This window comes from Drosophila guanche, unplaced genomic scaffold (genome assembly GCF_900245975.1).
Source record: "Drosophila guanche unplaced genomic scaffold, DGUA_6, whole genome shotgun sequence".
Lineage (NCBI taxonomy): Eukaryota > Metazoa > Arthropoda > Insecta > Diptera > Drosophilidae > Drosophila > Drosophila guanche.
Window position 1 is genome coordinate 2,932,839 of NW_022995746.1, and position 16,046 is coordinate 2,948,884.

The 16,046-nt window shown below is 43.7% G+C and overlaps 1 protein-coding gene across 1 annotated transcript; it reads right to left on the bottom strand.

Annotated features, from left to right (window-relative positions):
• Positions 1-1,726: 1,726 nt before the first annotated feature.
• On the bottom strand, positions 1,727-13,979 carry LOC117582428 (protein timeless). The gene is made up of 15 exons (XM_034270132.1): positions 13,841-13,979; positions 13,288-13,515; positions 10,750-10,985; positions 9,091-10,687; positions 8,884-9,025; positions 8,314-8,819; positions 7,687-7,885; positions 7,489-7,616; positions 7,275-7,428; positions 7,058-7,210; positions 6,645-6,996; positions 6,088-6,370; positions 5,914-6,015; positions 2,847-3,272; positions 1,727-2,340 (listed from the first exon to the last, which is right to left on the bottom strand). The coding sequence occupies exons 3-15, from the start codon at positions 10,844-10,846 to the stop codon at positions 2,250-2,252; spliced, it is 4,230 nt and encodes a 1,409-aa protein (XP_034126023.1). The 5' UTR covers positions 10,847-10,985; positions 13,288-13,515; positions 13,841-13,979; the 3' UTR covers positions 1,727-2,249.
• Between the last annotated feature and the right edge of the window lie 2,067 nt (positions 13,980-16,046).

Genomic DNA, 16,046 nt, shown 5'->3' on the forward strand with positions numbered 1-16,046 from the left:
TCCAAACGAACCAATAGAGCATTTGGAATGCCTAAAGATCCACTTCCTGGCATCTGAAGTCACTCTTTCTCTTCTTGCTGTTGACAACAACTATTTGTGGGATTTGTGCCTGTGGAACAACAGCATTGTCTATGTATAATACATATATAAATTATAGCAACCTGTTGCCTGTTGTTGCCACAGTAGTTTGTTTTCTGTTGTCGTGGCCATTTCTGAACTTGAACTCAACTTTCAAAATGAACAAGTTTCGCGATTCGCGGACGGTACTCATTGTGCTATTTAAGCTGTGGCATCTTTGTATTTATTTGTATCTTTTGCTTTTTACTTTCAAATCGGAGACACATTTATTTCCTGTTCGATTTGCATTTCGGCTGCTTTTGAGTCGGTTTCGGATGCGGATCCGCACCTATTAGCACTCTGGGGTTTTTTCTTCTTCAGAGACTTCCACACTGAGTAATGTGTTTTGTCACTTTGGACTTCTGGCTGTGACAAGTCAATTGACGAGTGGCGACGTCGGCGGCCCGTCAAAGGTGCATAATGCGCCACAGACACGCAAACTACCAAAAGTTTGACTCCGCAAAGTCATCGAACAATTCCCACACAGAGCAGCAGCGAGAACCAAAGCAACACCAATAATAGATCTAAAGACGGAGGCGCACGTTTACAGCAAATAAAATTAGCTGCTTGTCTTGGTAATTGCGCTGAGGCTGGGGCGAGATGGGGAGAATGCAGTCAACGGCAGTTCTCGCTCTTAGAAGACACAATAGAGACCAGGGCTGGGCGATGGCAGGAACTTTTCGAAAAACCTGAACAAAGGTGGAAACAAGAACTTGGAACTAGAGAGAACTAAGAGCTCCAGGGAAACTCCATTTTGGAAACAAAAACTTTGTAAACATTTATTGATGGATTCCGTTATGTGTTTCAATTCATAAACAGCTAAAAAGTTTTGCTTAAATAAAAACTTAAATGAGGAAACAAACAAAGTAAAACGGAACCCAAAAAGCAGCCCAAATATGACTTTGATGTGCGAACTGGTTCCGTACCTTCCCAAAATTGTAAAAACCACTCTAAAAGCGTACGATTGAGTTAAGAACTGCAGTGATCGTGGTGGCCATCGAGTGTGGAGTCTAGGAGAATGGGGCTGGTGCTGGGGCTGAGGCTGGTGCTGAGGCTGAGGCTGAGGCTGTGACTGTCGTCTGAGCCATGTTGCAATTAACTGGCCAACTAAGCAGCAATTGGCCACAATTATTATTATTATTTCTTGTTGAACTACGACTATGACTACGAGTATGCTTATGCCTACGCCGATTGTTGTGGCCCGGCACATTTTGGTAATTGTTTTAGCCATGTTTTGCCATTTATGTGTGGCCTGCAAGACCGAATATGTGACTGGCGACTGGCACTGTGCAGTGCTTTTTTTTATTTATACTATTTTTGTGTCTGTTCTGGCCGGCAGCTACCGTGCGTGGAGTCTCCTCGGAGCCCAACCTCCACACAATCAGACAATCCTTAGCGCAAAGTCAACCAATGACCTTAATTCGCTGCGCTGGCCACAGCAGCTCGTTTATCTTTTGGCTCCGCCAATTTGCTGCACATTATTCACATTTGGCTGGGGATTTGCTTGGATTTCGATTCCAAGTAATCCCCCGAGACAGAGATTTGTTGCTTTTACTACATAAAAGAGTTTTATTAGTGGAGAACAACATCTCTAAGCATAACTTATGGATATTTATAGGTATCTAGGTATAGGCATGTGCTGCACTTTTCTACATTTTTTGTGGTAAATATAATTCTCTCTCTCTGTGTGTGTGTGTGTGTGTGTGTGTGTGTGTGTATATTTGCACTATTCAACCAGGAACTGCCCATTGGTGTACGATTACGAACTACAATACGGAACTTAGTACTAAGCTTACAATTTAAATTAAATATAATTTATGCTGACCAAATAATCTGCTTGGGGGGCCACATCACCATAATGACTTGACTTGATTCAGGTATTATTATTATTCTTTACATATCTGATTGTTCAGGTTTTGTTTATGCTCCCATGTGTTTTGTGTGTGTGTTTGGTCTGTAAATATCTTTCTGTGTATGAGTACATTTGTTTTCTTTAGTTTTATGATTGACTCGATTTTCAAGGTACAGTTATTTGTCCAGCTTTGTTGGTCTCACACTCAATTCTCTTTCTACGCTCTCACTCTCTCTCTCTCGCTCTCTCTCTCTCCGTTTTGCCTTCGTTCCTGATTCTCTCAATGACAGTGTGGCACTCGGAACTCGTGTTTCTCATCCTCATCGCTCACATACATTCGCGTCAGATCGGAAGCCACCGAAACATTGTCGCTGCAATAATCATGAGAACATCATGAGTAACAATCTGATCACAAGACCCCAAACAAAACAACAACAAAAACCCAGCCCAAAATCTAAGCAGAATTTGCATCCAAAAAGGAAAACAAATCTTGAAAAACCAAAAAACCAAAAAACAAAATCAAATCAAGAGCTTAAATCTTTTTTGGAGTTGCCTCCCAATCTTGGTTGCAAATGGCTGAAATTGAATAATTGGTTGCCATAAATTTATGTGAGACACTGTTCAGATATGTGTGTCTGCTGGCATCCCAGACATTTAAGTATTGACAGTCCGACAGTCCGACAGTCGGACATTCTGTCAATGGCCCGGGCCTGGCACTTTTGTTGTTGTTGCGCAATCTGTCCAATTGTCAATTAGCTCTGATCGATAAACTCCTGTGGCCCGGCCTCTCTCTGGCTCTACTGGCTTCTGGCTCTACTTCTACCGCTTGTTGATTGTGTGGATTCTGTTTTCGGTTCGCCTTCGCTGTGGAACTCACTTGATGATCTCGTTCTTGTAGACAGCCGCCACCATGGCGCTATATTCCTCCTCCAAGTGGCTGGCCCGTGCAAAGTGTGTGCCCGTGACCTCCAGCTTCTCGAACGATGACTTTATGGCCGCATCCTCCTCCACATCGCCCCGCATTATGGCACCACCCACTGCTGTGGTGGTCATCAGTGCGCCCATCGCCTGGGAGTAGACAGTGCCGCCGCAGCCGGAGCTGCTGCTGTTCTCATTATGCGGTCCCATGATGCTGTGCAAGCGGGGCATGGTGGTCTTCATTGGCTTCATTGGATTCATGGGTATATTCATGGTGGGCATGGGTGTCATGGCCATCATCTGTCCCGTCTGATACATGGTGGGACACAGGGATCTGCTGCCCATGCTCTCATCGTCGCCTGTTATGGTTGCTGCACTGGAAATGCTGCAAATGGATGGAGCAAAACAAAAAGAGGGTTAGTGGCGATTTGAAAATATATTTTTAGTATGTGTTCCACCCAAAAGCCATCACAGTTCGCTGCTCAATTAACCCTTTTGCTGCTCTATCCCATAAATTCTCACACTTTCAGCTTCAAGTGGCAGTGCCCGTGACTCAGCTCTTGGCTCTATTGGTGTTGAAGTTTTTTGTTTTGTTTTGGGAACTTGTTTATTTAATAATTAAACTGATTTATGAGACTGATTGATGGAGCTGCAGTGCCACTCCACCACAGCACACAACACTTCACTCCACTCTGCCAGGGCAGCACTAGGTGTCCATGTTGCACTTATTACTTTGTAGCTGCAACAGCAACAGCAACAAATGCAAAATGTTAGCAATATTCGCCAGTCTCGCAGCCAAACCCAAAATCGGTGGCCAAAAGACCCAAAAGAAGGTCGAGAACTCAAGCTGGGAAAACCAAAGCGAAACATGGCACACAAAGTAGTCTTCTGCCCCATGCTACTGCTGGTGTTTGGTGTTTGCCAACACACAGCCCACGGGCCACTGCAAAAGTGAAAACCCGACGCTGCAGCTTTGACTTTGCTTCCTTGTGGGTTGAACAAACGAAATAGCAACAAAAAATAGCAACAAAAAAATGAGAAAAATGTCAAATTCAATTTAGAAAATTGACTTTTGTCAACGCCCACGCCTGCGCCTTGCGGAGTTGCCTTGTGCCCACTGTGCGTGTTAATTTGTCTATGACTTACAGGCCGAGAGAATCAGGAAATCTATCAGGACTGTTCATTATCTCACTACTACCCCAATGAGCTAACCAAACTATTGAGACAGCTTTCCAGTTAAGTGACTTTTTATATGTTTGTCTCCAAGCGAATAAAAAAGAACTTGTTTTGCCCCATTTTCACATATCAACTAAGGAACTCACGCACTGCCTGACTGGCTCCCTGTGGAGGCCTCTGACCGTAGTTGGGGGATCGCATAACATTTGACTTTTACTTTCCATATAAAAAGCAGTTACAAAAGCGCAGTAGAAACACGTTTGAGGCTGCTGCTGCACTATCAGACAATAAATAAAATAACAGCAGCAAAATATTTCCCAGAACGCAGAACGCAGAACGCAGAGACGATAAAAAAATGTAAATTGTAGCCTTAAACTGGTTCAGATTGTTCGTAATTCGTAATTCTCTCATGGGTTCGTAAAACCGAAACCGGCTGTTGCCTCTTCTAAGGATGTGTGTAACCCTCAGCTAAATGTCAATTTCAGCAGATTGCTTTTTGTCGGCTCGATGTTCTCGGGCTGATTAATGGGGGGAGCTCAGATTTCTAATTAGTGCACCAACAATGGCCAATTTTGCGCTTGATTATTCGCTCAGATTATTAAAGTTAATGTGCCCTATAAGCTTAATGAATTGATTGATTTACATTCGCGCAGCAGCTGCAGCGGCACCAGCACCAGCACCAGCACCAGCAGCTCTCTAGATTATCATGCAGACAATTTATGCATGTAGGGTGTGAGCTACAACCGACTCTCTGTATGTGGTATCTATCAGATACAAACAGCTAAAGCCCAGCCTGGCTCTCTGTTGGTTGCGCGTGCTAATCGCGATGACTTCATTTCGTGTTGCGGCTGCTGCTGCTGCTGCTGCTGCTGTTGGGTGCGCTGACAGAGGTCAGGCCCATGTAACTCATGGATATCATTGATTTTTGGATAGCTGTTCGTCGGCTATGTTTTTGTGCCTGCTGCCCCAGCCAGACACACCACAAAAACTTGTCCAAGGTGTAAATGATTCTTACACGGACTACTTTGAGTGGGGTTTAAAGTGCGCAAGCAGTCGAGAGTTTGGGAATACCCATGGCTAAGAAAGTAGATAGAGGAATAACTATGACAAAAAGTTCTTAAATTATGCTTGAAACAATGTTCTTAAAGATGCTTTAAAACCATTTAACTGTATCCCATATTTGCTGGCACTTTTCTTGTATTAAATAAATAAATTTGTAAGAAAGTTTCATTTACTTTTATGATTTTCATGCTCGAATTCTCTCCTTAAGTGTTCCTCGTATGCTCCAAACTTCTTGCTGTTCCCCCAATATTCCTTTCATCTTTATAACTGTAATCGGTATGTCCGGCTCTACACATATCGGCAATCTAAAAGTTTTTGTGTAACAACAAAATGCAATACAAGGAAAGTCATAAACCAAATGCAAAATGCTGTTCAACATGAGCGGCAGCAGCGGCAGCCATGGCAGGAGCAGCGGGTGATCGTGTGGGGTCCACCAAAGCGGATGAGGTATATAAATATGTATATGTATGACCACATATGTGTATACATTTATCTAGTTAGAGGGCAGTACAGGGGGGTGTTCTAAGAGCCAGACAATGGCCAAAACGGAGCTGACATTTAGTGCGCAACTGGCGACAACAACTGTCAACACACGAAAGTAAATGTACGAGTCGGATTTAGGAGACCAGACGACATACCCCCAAACGTGGCTTAAAGTTCATAAATTTGCCATAAGCTTTGGGCAAAGAGAGACAAGAAACAATATGTTTTGGAGAGCCACAGAGCAGCTGCCGTGTGTGCCATAAATCTGAAGATTTTCCAGCATTGTTCAGGTGAGGTTCACTCACCAATCACTGATCTCCAGCAGTGGACCCGAGCGTGGATTCCGTTTGCTGCGCATAACCAACTGCAGCCAATTGGGCACGGGAGGCGTGGGATCGGGTGTATATCTGGGAGGGAGGGAAAAAGTACAAATTAATATATTGAAGGTACAAGTATAGACCCTTTATAAGTATTCTTACCTAAGCGTTGAATTTGATGACTTGACCCTGGGCACCGCAAAGAAGTCATTGGTCGAGCTGGAGCTTGAGTCTATTGCATGGGCCTTCTCCACTGCCGTATCCACTTCGGGTATGAGTGATAATTCACCATCAGTATCGGCCAGATCCACCTCCAGGCTGCTCTGTGAGCTGAGGGAATTGCGGGGGCCCGTATTATGATGGCAACGTTGCATCGAGGCAGCACTGGCCGTTGCACTGGCCGCGGCGGCTGCTTCCATTTCGGTGGCATCGAACTTGAGGGCGTCTATAAGATCGAGATGGAGAGAAAGGAGAGAGGCACAGAGCATATCGAGATACACACACAAACCACAGAGACACAATGAGAGAGTGAGGCAGGTAGGTGGGGGTACGGACTCTGGAGGAGGGGTGGTGGTCTCATTCGCATTTCCATGACCAACAATTTTGAAAAATGTACAAAATATTTACATGTACATCACCCCAACAACATTGTGAGTAAGAAGTAGGAGCACTTGGCCGGGGGTGGTGGGGATGTGGATTTCTGTGGGACTAAAACTCACGTTTATTCACGGCTCCCAGCTTCTTGGCCAGCTCGTACATCTTCTCCGGCGACCAGTAGTCTGGTATCCGGGCAAAGATCGAGCCCGCATCCACTGGCAGCTGAATGCCAAGCTTATGCAGCAGCAGCACAAATGGCTGATACAGCATCGTGGCCGACTGCTCGTTGTTCCACTGCACCAAAGGTATGGACTTTTGCTTGATGATGTAATGATAGGCCACGGGCTCCATAATGTGTGACATCTTTCTGCCCGACTTGAGGTTCAACTTGATGTAGCAGCACTCTAAGAGCACCTTCTGTACCCATTGCAAGTGCTGGCTCTTTTTGTCTTTAATGATTAGATCGAGAAGTATCTAAACAGAGAGATTTTTATTAGATAAGACTTTCTATTGGGGAAATTAAATATTTAAGTACCTGTATATCATCTGACGGCCTGCAAAAGCCGCCGTCCTTCATCTCTATGCCCGATTCGGTGGTCACCGATGTGGGTGTTGTCAATAAGGTTCTCTGATATTCAGCATCCTCATACCTCATAAGATCATCGTACTCCAGCAGGGTTATAATATCCTTTAAGAAGATAGCATATACTTTTAGTTAAAGCTCTTTTGTTTATTTTTGTGGACTTGCTTACCTGTTGCAGCAGCTGCTGAATGATTGAAATGCGGGATTTCACTTTATTGCCATTGTTGCTAAACAGTCTGACGATTTTTCCAACCAAATCATTGGAGCTCTTGCTCTGTACATAATACCAATACAGCGTATCCATCTCATCGACATTCCAAGAGCTAAAACAGCAATTATTAGCACTGAGATATCCAAGTAGAGAGTGTCACTCAAAACCCTACCATATTGTATGCTCCAGATTATGCTCTTTGGTCATCTCTGTCAGCGATGTTGTGGGTATAGTCATGGGTGTTTTGGGTGGTGTATTCATGAACTTGTGTATGACATACTCGATAAGATCAGACCAGTCCTATGGAGTAGAATTCATTAATTTGTAAGTAAGGCTTTCCGAGGGGTAACATTTTCATTTAAAAACTCACATCACATAGACTGTATTCCGTCTCCCAAATGCGAGAATATGTCTTCAAAATGATGGGTTGAAATAAGACACCAATCTGTCCCAGATCTCCACCCACGTGATGCATCATGGTGAAGATGCAATCATTGACAAACTCTCCATTGTTGCTAAAATCTTCCAAAAGGATGCCATAGTAATGCATTACCTCCAGAGTGGCAAATCTGTAGAGAGAAAGGGAAGAACTTTTTATTTAATTTGTTCGTTCTCTTTTGTTGTGTTGCTTGCGCTCCGTATTTTGCTTTCTCCCGAATACTCCCAAACTAACTTAATTCTTTTAGCTATCATAATCCGCGAGTGCATGCCTATTATTTGTGTAAAATTAAAATAGATTCAAGTTAAGTTGTGCGTTGGTTAGTCGTTTGTTTGTCTTGTTTCTTTTCGTAAGCAAATTTATCCGCTCTCTTGTAGTCGCCTAACGTAAATAACTGTTCTTTCTCTCTCGCTCACAAAACTTTCTGTGCAGTAGCGCGCTCTCTCCGTTTAGCTGTCGCTGCAACTGTTCTTCTCTCTTTTCTCCGCTCATTTTTGTCCGATTCCGCTTTAAGCGTTGCAGGGGGAAAAAAATAAAGTGAATCTCTCTGAAACTTACTGTGCAATGTGCTGTGTTAGATTTTCGGTCTTCTTTCCATCCAGCATTGGTCTCTCGTCCAGAATGAGTAGGAGTATGTGATTAGTCACAATCAGATCCTGCAGATACTGTTTCGAGTGAATGGTGGGATTGAAGCGCCGCAGCAGTAGCACAAACAGACAATGCAAATCGGTCATGTCCGCTATTTGGATTTGCAGCTGTCGCAGATGATCGCGATCATCGTCCGAGAGATGCGTAACCTTATTGTATGTCTCGATGGCCTGCAGGAACTCTCTTATGGCTGTCACCAGCAGATGCATGCGTCGCAGATGGGGCTTCAAGTCACTGTCCCGTTGCCTGGCACTCTGCTCCAATTGCTCGCACTGCATGACACCCTCGTAGGTGAGGTAGCTGAGCACATCGTAGGTGAGTATGGTGTCAATGTGCTCCATGTCCAGCTCCAGTTGGGCAGCAAACTTCAGAAAGTACGTGACCAGCCAGAAAAAGTGCGACGTATCAATGGGTAGCTATGGGAAAATATCAGAGAATTATTTGGTATGGTTAAGTAAGGTTTTGGGGGTTCACTCTTACCGTATTGGAGAGTAATTGCGAGTGCAGCTCCTCAACCAAATAATTGTAGCCCTTGAGTAGAAAGTCCACAGTGAACTCTTTGAGTAGATTGGCAATATCATCTTCAGTGGGTATATGCTGCACAAGTCCCTTCATGTTGATGCTGCAGAAGTTGGAATAAAAGTTAGATTATTTTTTTCGAAAAGTGAATCATCGATGAATACTCACAGATTACTTTTGCTGCGCTTCACTAGCTTCTTGCGTCGCAGCTCCTTCTTGTCGAGGGGAGTGAGAATGTGACGCTGTATATTCCTGGGCTTTGTGTTGCATGGCGGCTTCTGATGCAGTGGCTTGCCCTGGGGCATGTCATCATCATTGCTGGAGGTGGACACGGATTCTTGGTTCTCCACCTGCGTGGCATAGCCACAATCGGAGAGTTCCGACTGCGAGGAGGGGCACTCTCGCTTCTGTGGACAGCATTTGCCCTTCGTCAGCTGCAGCTTGCCGGCATGGGGGGACTTCTGGCTTAGCTTGATGGCAGCCACATAGGCGGCATAGCTCTGGTGCTGGGGCGGGGCATGTGTGTAGGAGGGACGACTGCCGACGGGAAGGGGTGCCCGGAATGGCATGATACTGGTCGATAGGGTCGTTGTGGTTGTGGTAGTGTCGTTGACATTGTCAGCTGGTTGTGTTATTAGATTCAAGGGTTCCGAGGCAACGGCTGCCACCTCCTGGTCACACTCCTCGTCCTCGTCCTCCTCCTGCTCCTCCTGCTCCTCCTGCTCCTCCTGCTCCTCCTGCCTGTGATTGAAATCTGATTGCTCATAGTCCTCCGCATCATCCATGACAGAACCCATGCGCTCCTTGGCCTCGATGGCATCCTGATACTCCTGACCCTTGCGGCTAACCTCCTGGAGTGTGGCTTCGGTGCCATCCCTTAAGGCCTGCTGCCGCTCCTCCGGTGTCTCCTTCTTGCCACACAAGCTGCTCATGCTAACGCTCATGCTCATGCTGAGGCTCATGCTGATGCTCATACCATTGCCCTGGCTACCATTGTCCGATGAATCCGATCCAGTGGGATCCGAAGTCAGCATAGGGCTGGACTCGCCGCTGCCCTGTTTCGGGGGTGTGGTGTTGCTCTCATTGTCCTCGGAGCTCTCTGACAGCGACGCCTCGAACCACAGATTGAGAAGCTTCTGGAGTGTGCTCACATGCTGGTCCTTGTAGATCAAAGCGATCAGCTGCACCATGGTAACGCCCCAGAAGGAGCGCTGCGGACAGGTCATCAGGTAGATGAGCAGCTTGTCGATGCTCTGGATGAAGAGATTCCAGAGAATGGTATTTTGCATGGTGATGCCATGGGGATTGTTCGACTGCATCATGGGCATCACACAGATGCCGTGCGTCTCCGGTATGTGGAGGATGTTACGCAGCAGCAGCAGACAATTGTTGATCTGATCGCACTTCTGCGGCGACAGCTTGGCATCGGACTCGAGAATGTGCTTCATGTACTCCACGACGCTCTTGGTGCTCCTGGCTTCGGTGAATGCCTCCTTGCTGGTATACAGCAGCTTGTTCAGCTCAAAGATGGTGTGACGACCCACGTCCGTGCGATACATCACATCGACCGAGAACAGGCACTCCACGGGCACAGTGAGATTCACCAGTATGCGAATGACAGACTCCAGCACAGCATCATCCTTCGCATTTTCCAGCAATGGAATCAAATCGGAACGCACATTCTGGCCAAAGCAAATGGCACGACGAAAGGTGCGCAGCGTTTGATCCTCATACGTGAGCTTGTAGTTAATCTCCTCTAGAATGGCTAAAGAGGGGATATCCATCTTATAGAAATCTTTCGATGCCATTTTCCCATCGCTTACTTACACAATGCATTCGGGCTGACCACGTAGGTGTCACCCTCCAGGGACCCCAGCGAAGCGAAGGCGCTGTGCAACTGCGGTGTTGCGAGTAACCAATCCATAACCTTTCTTCTTCTATTTTATTTATATAAAATTGTAGTCGTGTTTAATCTTGAGCTGATCTTGAATGATTCCTGTGCTCATTGTCAGCTTTGAGCATGAAAGATAGTCAATAGAACTCACAAGGGAGTTTGTTTGTAACTGCAAATAAAAAGAGCGAAATTGTCCATAAAAAACTAAAATCTTTGATTAAAGGTGTAAACTGATATAGGATATTGGTTTAGTTTTATTTCATTAAATTGTAAATTGGAATTGAAGTCATAAATTGTTGGCATCAAACCGAAAACTGTTTGCACTCAGTGTAAACATCAGCGTTGCAATTGGCCTTTCTCTCTCAATTCCATGCAAAAAGCACAGTAGAGAACCAGTAGGGAGAAGAGGAGATGACGATACTACACACATGCATACATAGGTACATGCTTACATACATTCTTAAATGCATGCATGTGCATGCGTCGAACGCGGCCGCGGCTTGTGTGGTTCACCGTTATTCTTATTCTATTCCTTCCTCGTTGTGAAATCTTTCTGACAAGTCGATGCTTTCTAATATAAATCATGAAACTAATTAAAATTAAAACCATTAATAAAGACTCATACTAGAAATTCCCACGAATAAGAACTTGCGTGAGAAGGTCAAGGGACTGAAACCAAAACCAAAGGCAAAAAGCCAAAAAGTTCTTTAAGAGTCGACTTGCATGTGACCATCGAATGCTCACGACATGCAATGTGCAGCAGTGGCAATAACCACTCGTTGCTGGTTTGAGAAATGAATCGAAATGGGAATTCCATACACGTGCCCAGGTGCGTGCTACCCATTTACCACCCGTCGTGGCAGAGTAGCCGAGAGTCACATCTGGAGGCATATCGATCAAAGGAAATTCCCAGAAACAACACTTTCCCCAAGTTGAAGATTTCCCGAAGCCTGTAGCCTTCACCCAGTCAAAGTCGAAGTGTAAGTGGGTGGTTGAGGCAGATGCACACATAACCGAGGAAAAAGCTACAAGAGTAGAGGCATGTAGCCGCATGTGACTCACACAGACATTCAAATTGATTGTGTAAACAATCTCCGCTAGAGGGAGGGTAGGGGCGAGTGGCTGTGTGGCAGTAGGAGAATCTGCAACAGGAGACGGAAACAATTGAGGCGCTGTCGAGACCCCCCATTGAGATATTTTTAGCACTTGAATTGGCAGCACGAAAATATTACCAACGCCTGTGGCTGCCCCCCTTTAATGTGGCTTCCTCTCAACTGGCGTTGAATTGGTTCTGTTTGGCTTTTGTTCTGATGACAGTCGAGTACAGTCGATTTCCCTGGTTAATAGGCAGAAAGCTTTGAATGGCAGTCGGTAGGTGGCACGTTAAGTGGCACGTATTGGAAAATTCATTGATGGAGAAGAGGACAATTTTCAATTGATAAACTCAATTTAAAGGGAACAGATTATTAATTTGAGGTTTATAAGGCTTAATAGGGAAAATTCATAGTTTAATGAGAGAATGGAGAATGATTTAAGTGATAAAAGATAAAATTAAGTAAGATTAATTGAAGATATTTCCAAGGTAGTTACTTTAATCAGAACGAGCTTTGCTACTCTTCTACAATTTAATAGGAATTTCATATACGAGTATCTCTGTGCAAATAAAATCTGAAATTTAGCATAATTTTACACAACTCAATCCATAACCACCAATCTCTATCGAGAGAGACAGAGAGAGATTTCCATGCAACCCCAATACCATTTCCGTCGTTTGGTTATGAAATCATAGAATGAAACTTACATAAAACTCGCAGCGAAACCATGAACAAGAAAGCAAAAAACAGAAACTACAAATGATATGCGCATTGGCTTCATGACTGGAACTTCTGACTGAGAAAAAGTTACAAAAGGAATAATAATTTCATTCAAGCTATTCCACTCAAGACCTACCTGGCGCTCTAAACGGAGTTCACAGATGGATAAATAAATAAATAATTATTTGGCAAATCAAATGAGCATGTGACAGGAAAGCTGCTTAAAAACCAATTGTTGGATACTGTGGGGGTCAGTGGAACAAGCCAGAGAGAGCGACAGGCAAGGTAATTTCCCCCAATTCGCAGAATGTTTGTGGAACTGCTTTTGACAGCCAATCAATTGAAGGCCAAGCCTCCAATTCTGTCAATTGCAGTCAGTTCAATGACTTACATAAGATATTGGGCTGAGAGTTTGCCGATTTTCCCAGTTCTTGGAAAGAATGTGGGAATATCTATGCTTAAAATTCCCCTTAATATTTTTATATTTCACAGCCAAACATTAATTTCATTCTTATTTAAAGCTAGCGCTAAATGAAAGCTTTTTTGTCTCAGCTTTTTTGTGCTTTTGGGGGCTACGTGAGTGCCGCCGACTGTGATAGGTCGTGAATACTCCACGCTACTGATTTTGGTATTCTCTAGGAGGTCTTTGTCGCTTACCGGATTGTATTCTCTTCTGCCTCCGGCTGGGTAATATGTCTAGTTTTCCACAGTGGTTTGTGTGTGATTAAAATTGTTTCAATTATTTCTGGTAGATTTTGTTGAGCGTTTCCATGCACTAAATAGGTTTCGCTGGTTGTAATTGTTCAAATATATTGTTTTTTGTATATTTAAATTGAAGCAAATATCACAATTAATATTATGAAAACTCTGGTTTGTTGTGTAGCTCTGAAAATAGTTTGTAAATAATTGAAATTTCGATTAGATTTCTAGAGTGGATTATTGTTTCACATCAACATATGCATATGTACATGGCTTTTATCTAACGCCATTTCTCACTAATAAGAGTCAAAGTCTATCACGTATAACACAAATTTAGTTACACATTTCTCGATTGTTGTCACTGTTCATGAAGGGAACTCATTCACATGGTCAAAACACGAATATATTCACACACTTTTACAAAATTGAAACACTTTAGTCTGCATTTAGCGAATGCATTTGAAATGATTTTACTTTTTGCTGCCATAATTTATAATAATTTGAAACTTACTATCAGGGTAAGCCGAACAAATATAATGGATAAAATATGTGGGATACTTTGTGTAATATTATGAATATTTTGTATTTTATTTGAGGGAGTATGTTTGCTGTTGCGCGAGTCGAACCGCTTTGATGGAACTCTGAGAGTGGAATGCTACTTATATTCTGCGTGTCGCATATGGTAGTCAGACTGCAGCCGCAGCGACGCAGCTCTCGTTGAGCAGCCCCAACGACCCCCGAACACGGCAGATACACCCACACAAACAAGCAATATTCTCCACTCACATTGCAACCGCATGAGACGCCAAAGCCGAAGCCTCAATCCAGAGCCACAAGTTGTCGCCGGCCCGGCCCCCCCGTTCGTTTTTCGTGTGTCGTGTCTCGTTCGGGTGCCGTGTGCCGCAATTGTGTGGCGCTGCGCCAGTGCTGCTCTGTGTGCGGGAGAGCGGCGCAAAGTTCTGATTTTTCCCTCTCGTTCTGATTCACGGAGACAGTGCCCCCGCTCACGTGTAGCGGCAACGTGCGGCACGTTTGTTTGTCTAGTGGATGAGAGTGTTCGATAACCATGAATAACAAGGCAGCAACAGCTACATATGCCAGCAAGATAATTCGCATACACTGGCAAAAATATAATAGAACTGGATCAAATAAGTTGCAATTTATCTGAAAGTGGGGTGTACAAGATTTTTAAAGCTATGAAAACAAATCAATAATATTCTCAAATTTGCTTATAACATTAAATTAGTTACTATCTTGGTTATAATATCAAGATTCCAGCATAAAATTACTTACTTTATTATACAATTCTGTTTTTTTTTTAATATTTTAAATAATTAACTTTGGTTAGCTATTAAATTTCTTCAAAATATTAAGGTAATTTCTTGTTTAAATTATATAACTTGGAGTGCACTTAATTTCAGAAATACTCTAGGAATGCAAATTTTAATAACATTTTAAACTCAACATTAAGATCCGTGAATTTTATATTAATTCGAGATGCTTTAAACATTTCTTCCAAGTAAAAAAATGTTTTCTTGAATTTGCATTGAAATTTCTTTAAAGCTCTTAGAGCTCCTGCGAAATTTCTCTCAGTGTAGAGTCATTGCTTTTTCATAGCTTTAAACGTTTTACCCTTAGCTAGCTGTGAACGCAACGGGAGGCGATTAGACACGATTCGCTTCACTCTTCCCATAGGCTTCGTTGCCCCTTCATTTGTCGCACTGATGTGTGACAAGGGTGTTCGGCTTTCGGCTTTGGCTGAATGTGTGTATGTAGATGACGTTGCTGAATGCTGATTGCCGACTGCTGTCTTCTGTTGCCTAATCCTCTGGCAGGAAATCAACAGTTGGTTCTAGAACGCACAGACGAGGTGGGAGGGAGTAGGAGGTCTACGCACCGCAACAGAATGGGTTCAATACCTTGGACTACCCCCAGAATGCGACGCGCCGTCACCAAGTCGCGGCTTCGAATGAACTGTGGGGATCAATGGAATGGGAATGGGGCGGCGCACTTCTGCTTGTCGCTATGTAGCCCACCTTGGGGCTCTCAAATTTCTACTTGGAAAACACAACAAACAGGCACTTGACAGCGACTTGGTCCGAATGATGTTATTCAATCATGTGAATGAATATCTGTGTGTGTGAGAGTGCTGTTGTGAGTAGCTCTGGTAGATCCATATTATGGAAACCGATAATGCTTGAGGGAGAATGAAAGCTTGAATGAAGAAGTTTGCGTATTCAGTTCTGACTTAGCAGCAGTAAAACAAGATCGCACGGAAGTCAAATGTCAAGTACAGATCTTCAGTAGAAAATATCAGAGTAGTCTTCAATATGCAGGATTACAATTAAAATAAGAGTAAAATATAATTTATACTTACAGAAATTATAGACTCTTGAAGCGCAGCACAGTATTATCAATTAGGTAGAATCTTTCCACTTGGGATCATGTACATAAGCAAGTCTTCATCGAGGGCGTACTCATATACATATGTATGTATGTACATATGAGAATATGTATTTAAAATGTAGCAGACCATAAGAAGAGTATGAAAGTGGACAGCAGAGACAGCAGTGTTTTTTTTTGGGCTAGGAAAGTCACCGAGTCCCGTATACAGTTTGCGTAGGTTCGCTGGGAATCGTCGCGTTCCTGCGTAGTCTCGCGTTCGCGTTTCCTCATCCGACGTAAACACAGAATCGTCACCTGAAGATTGTGCGCCA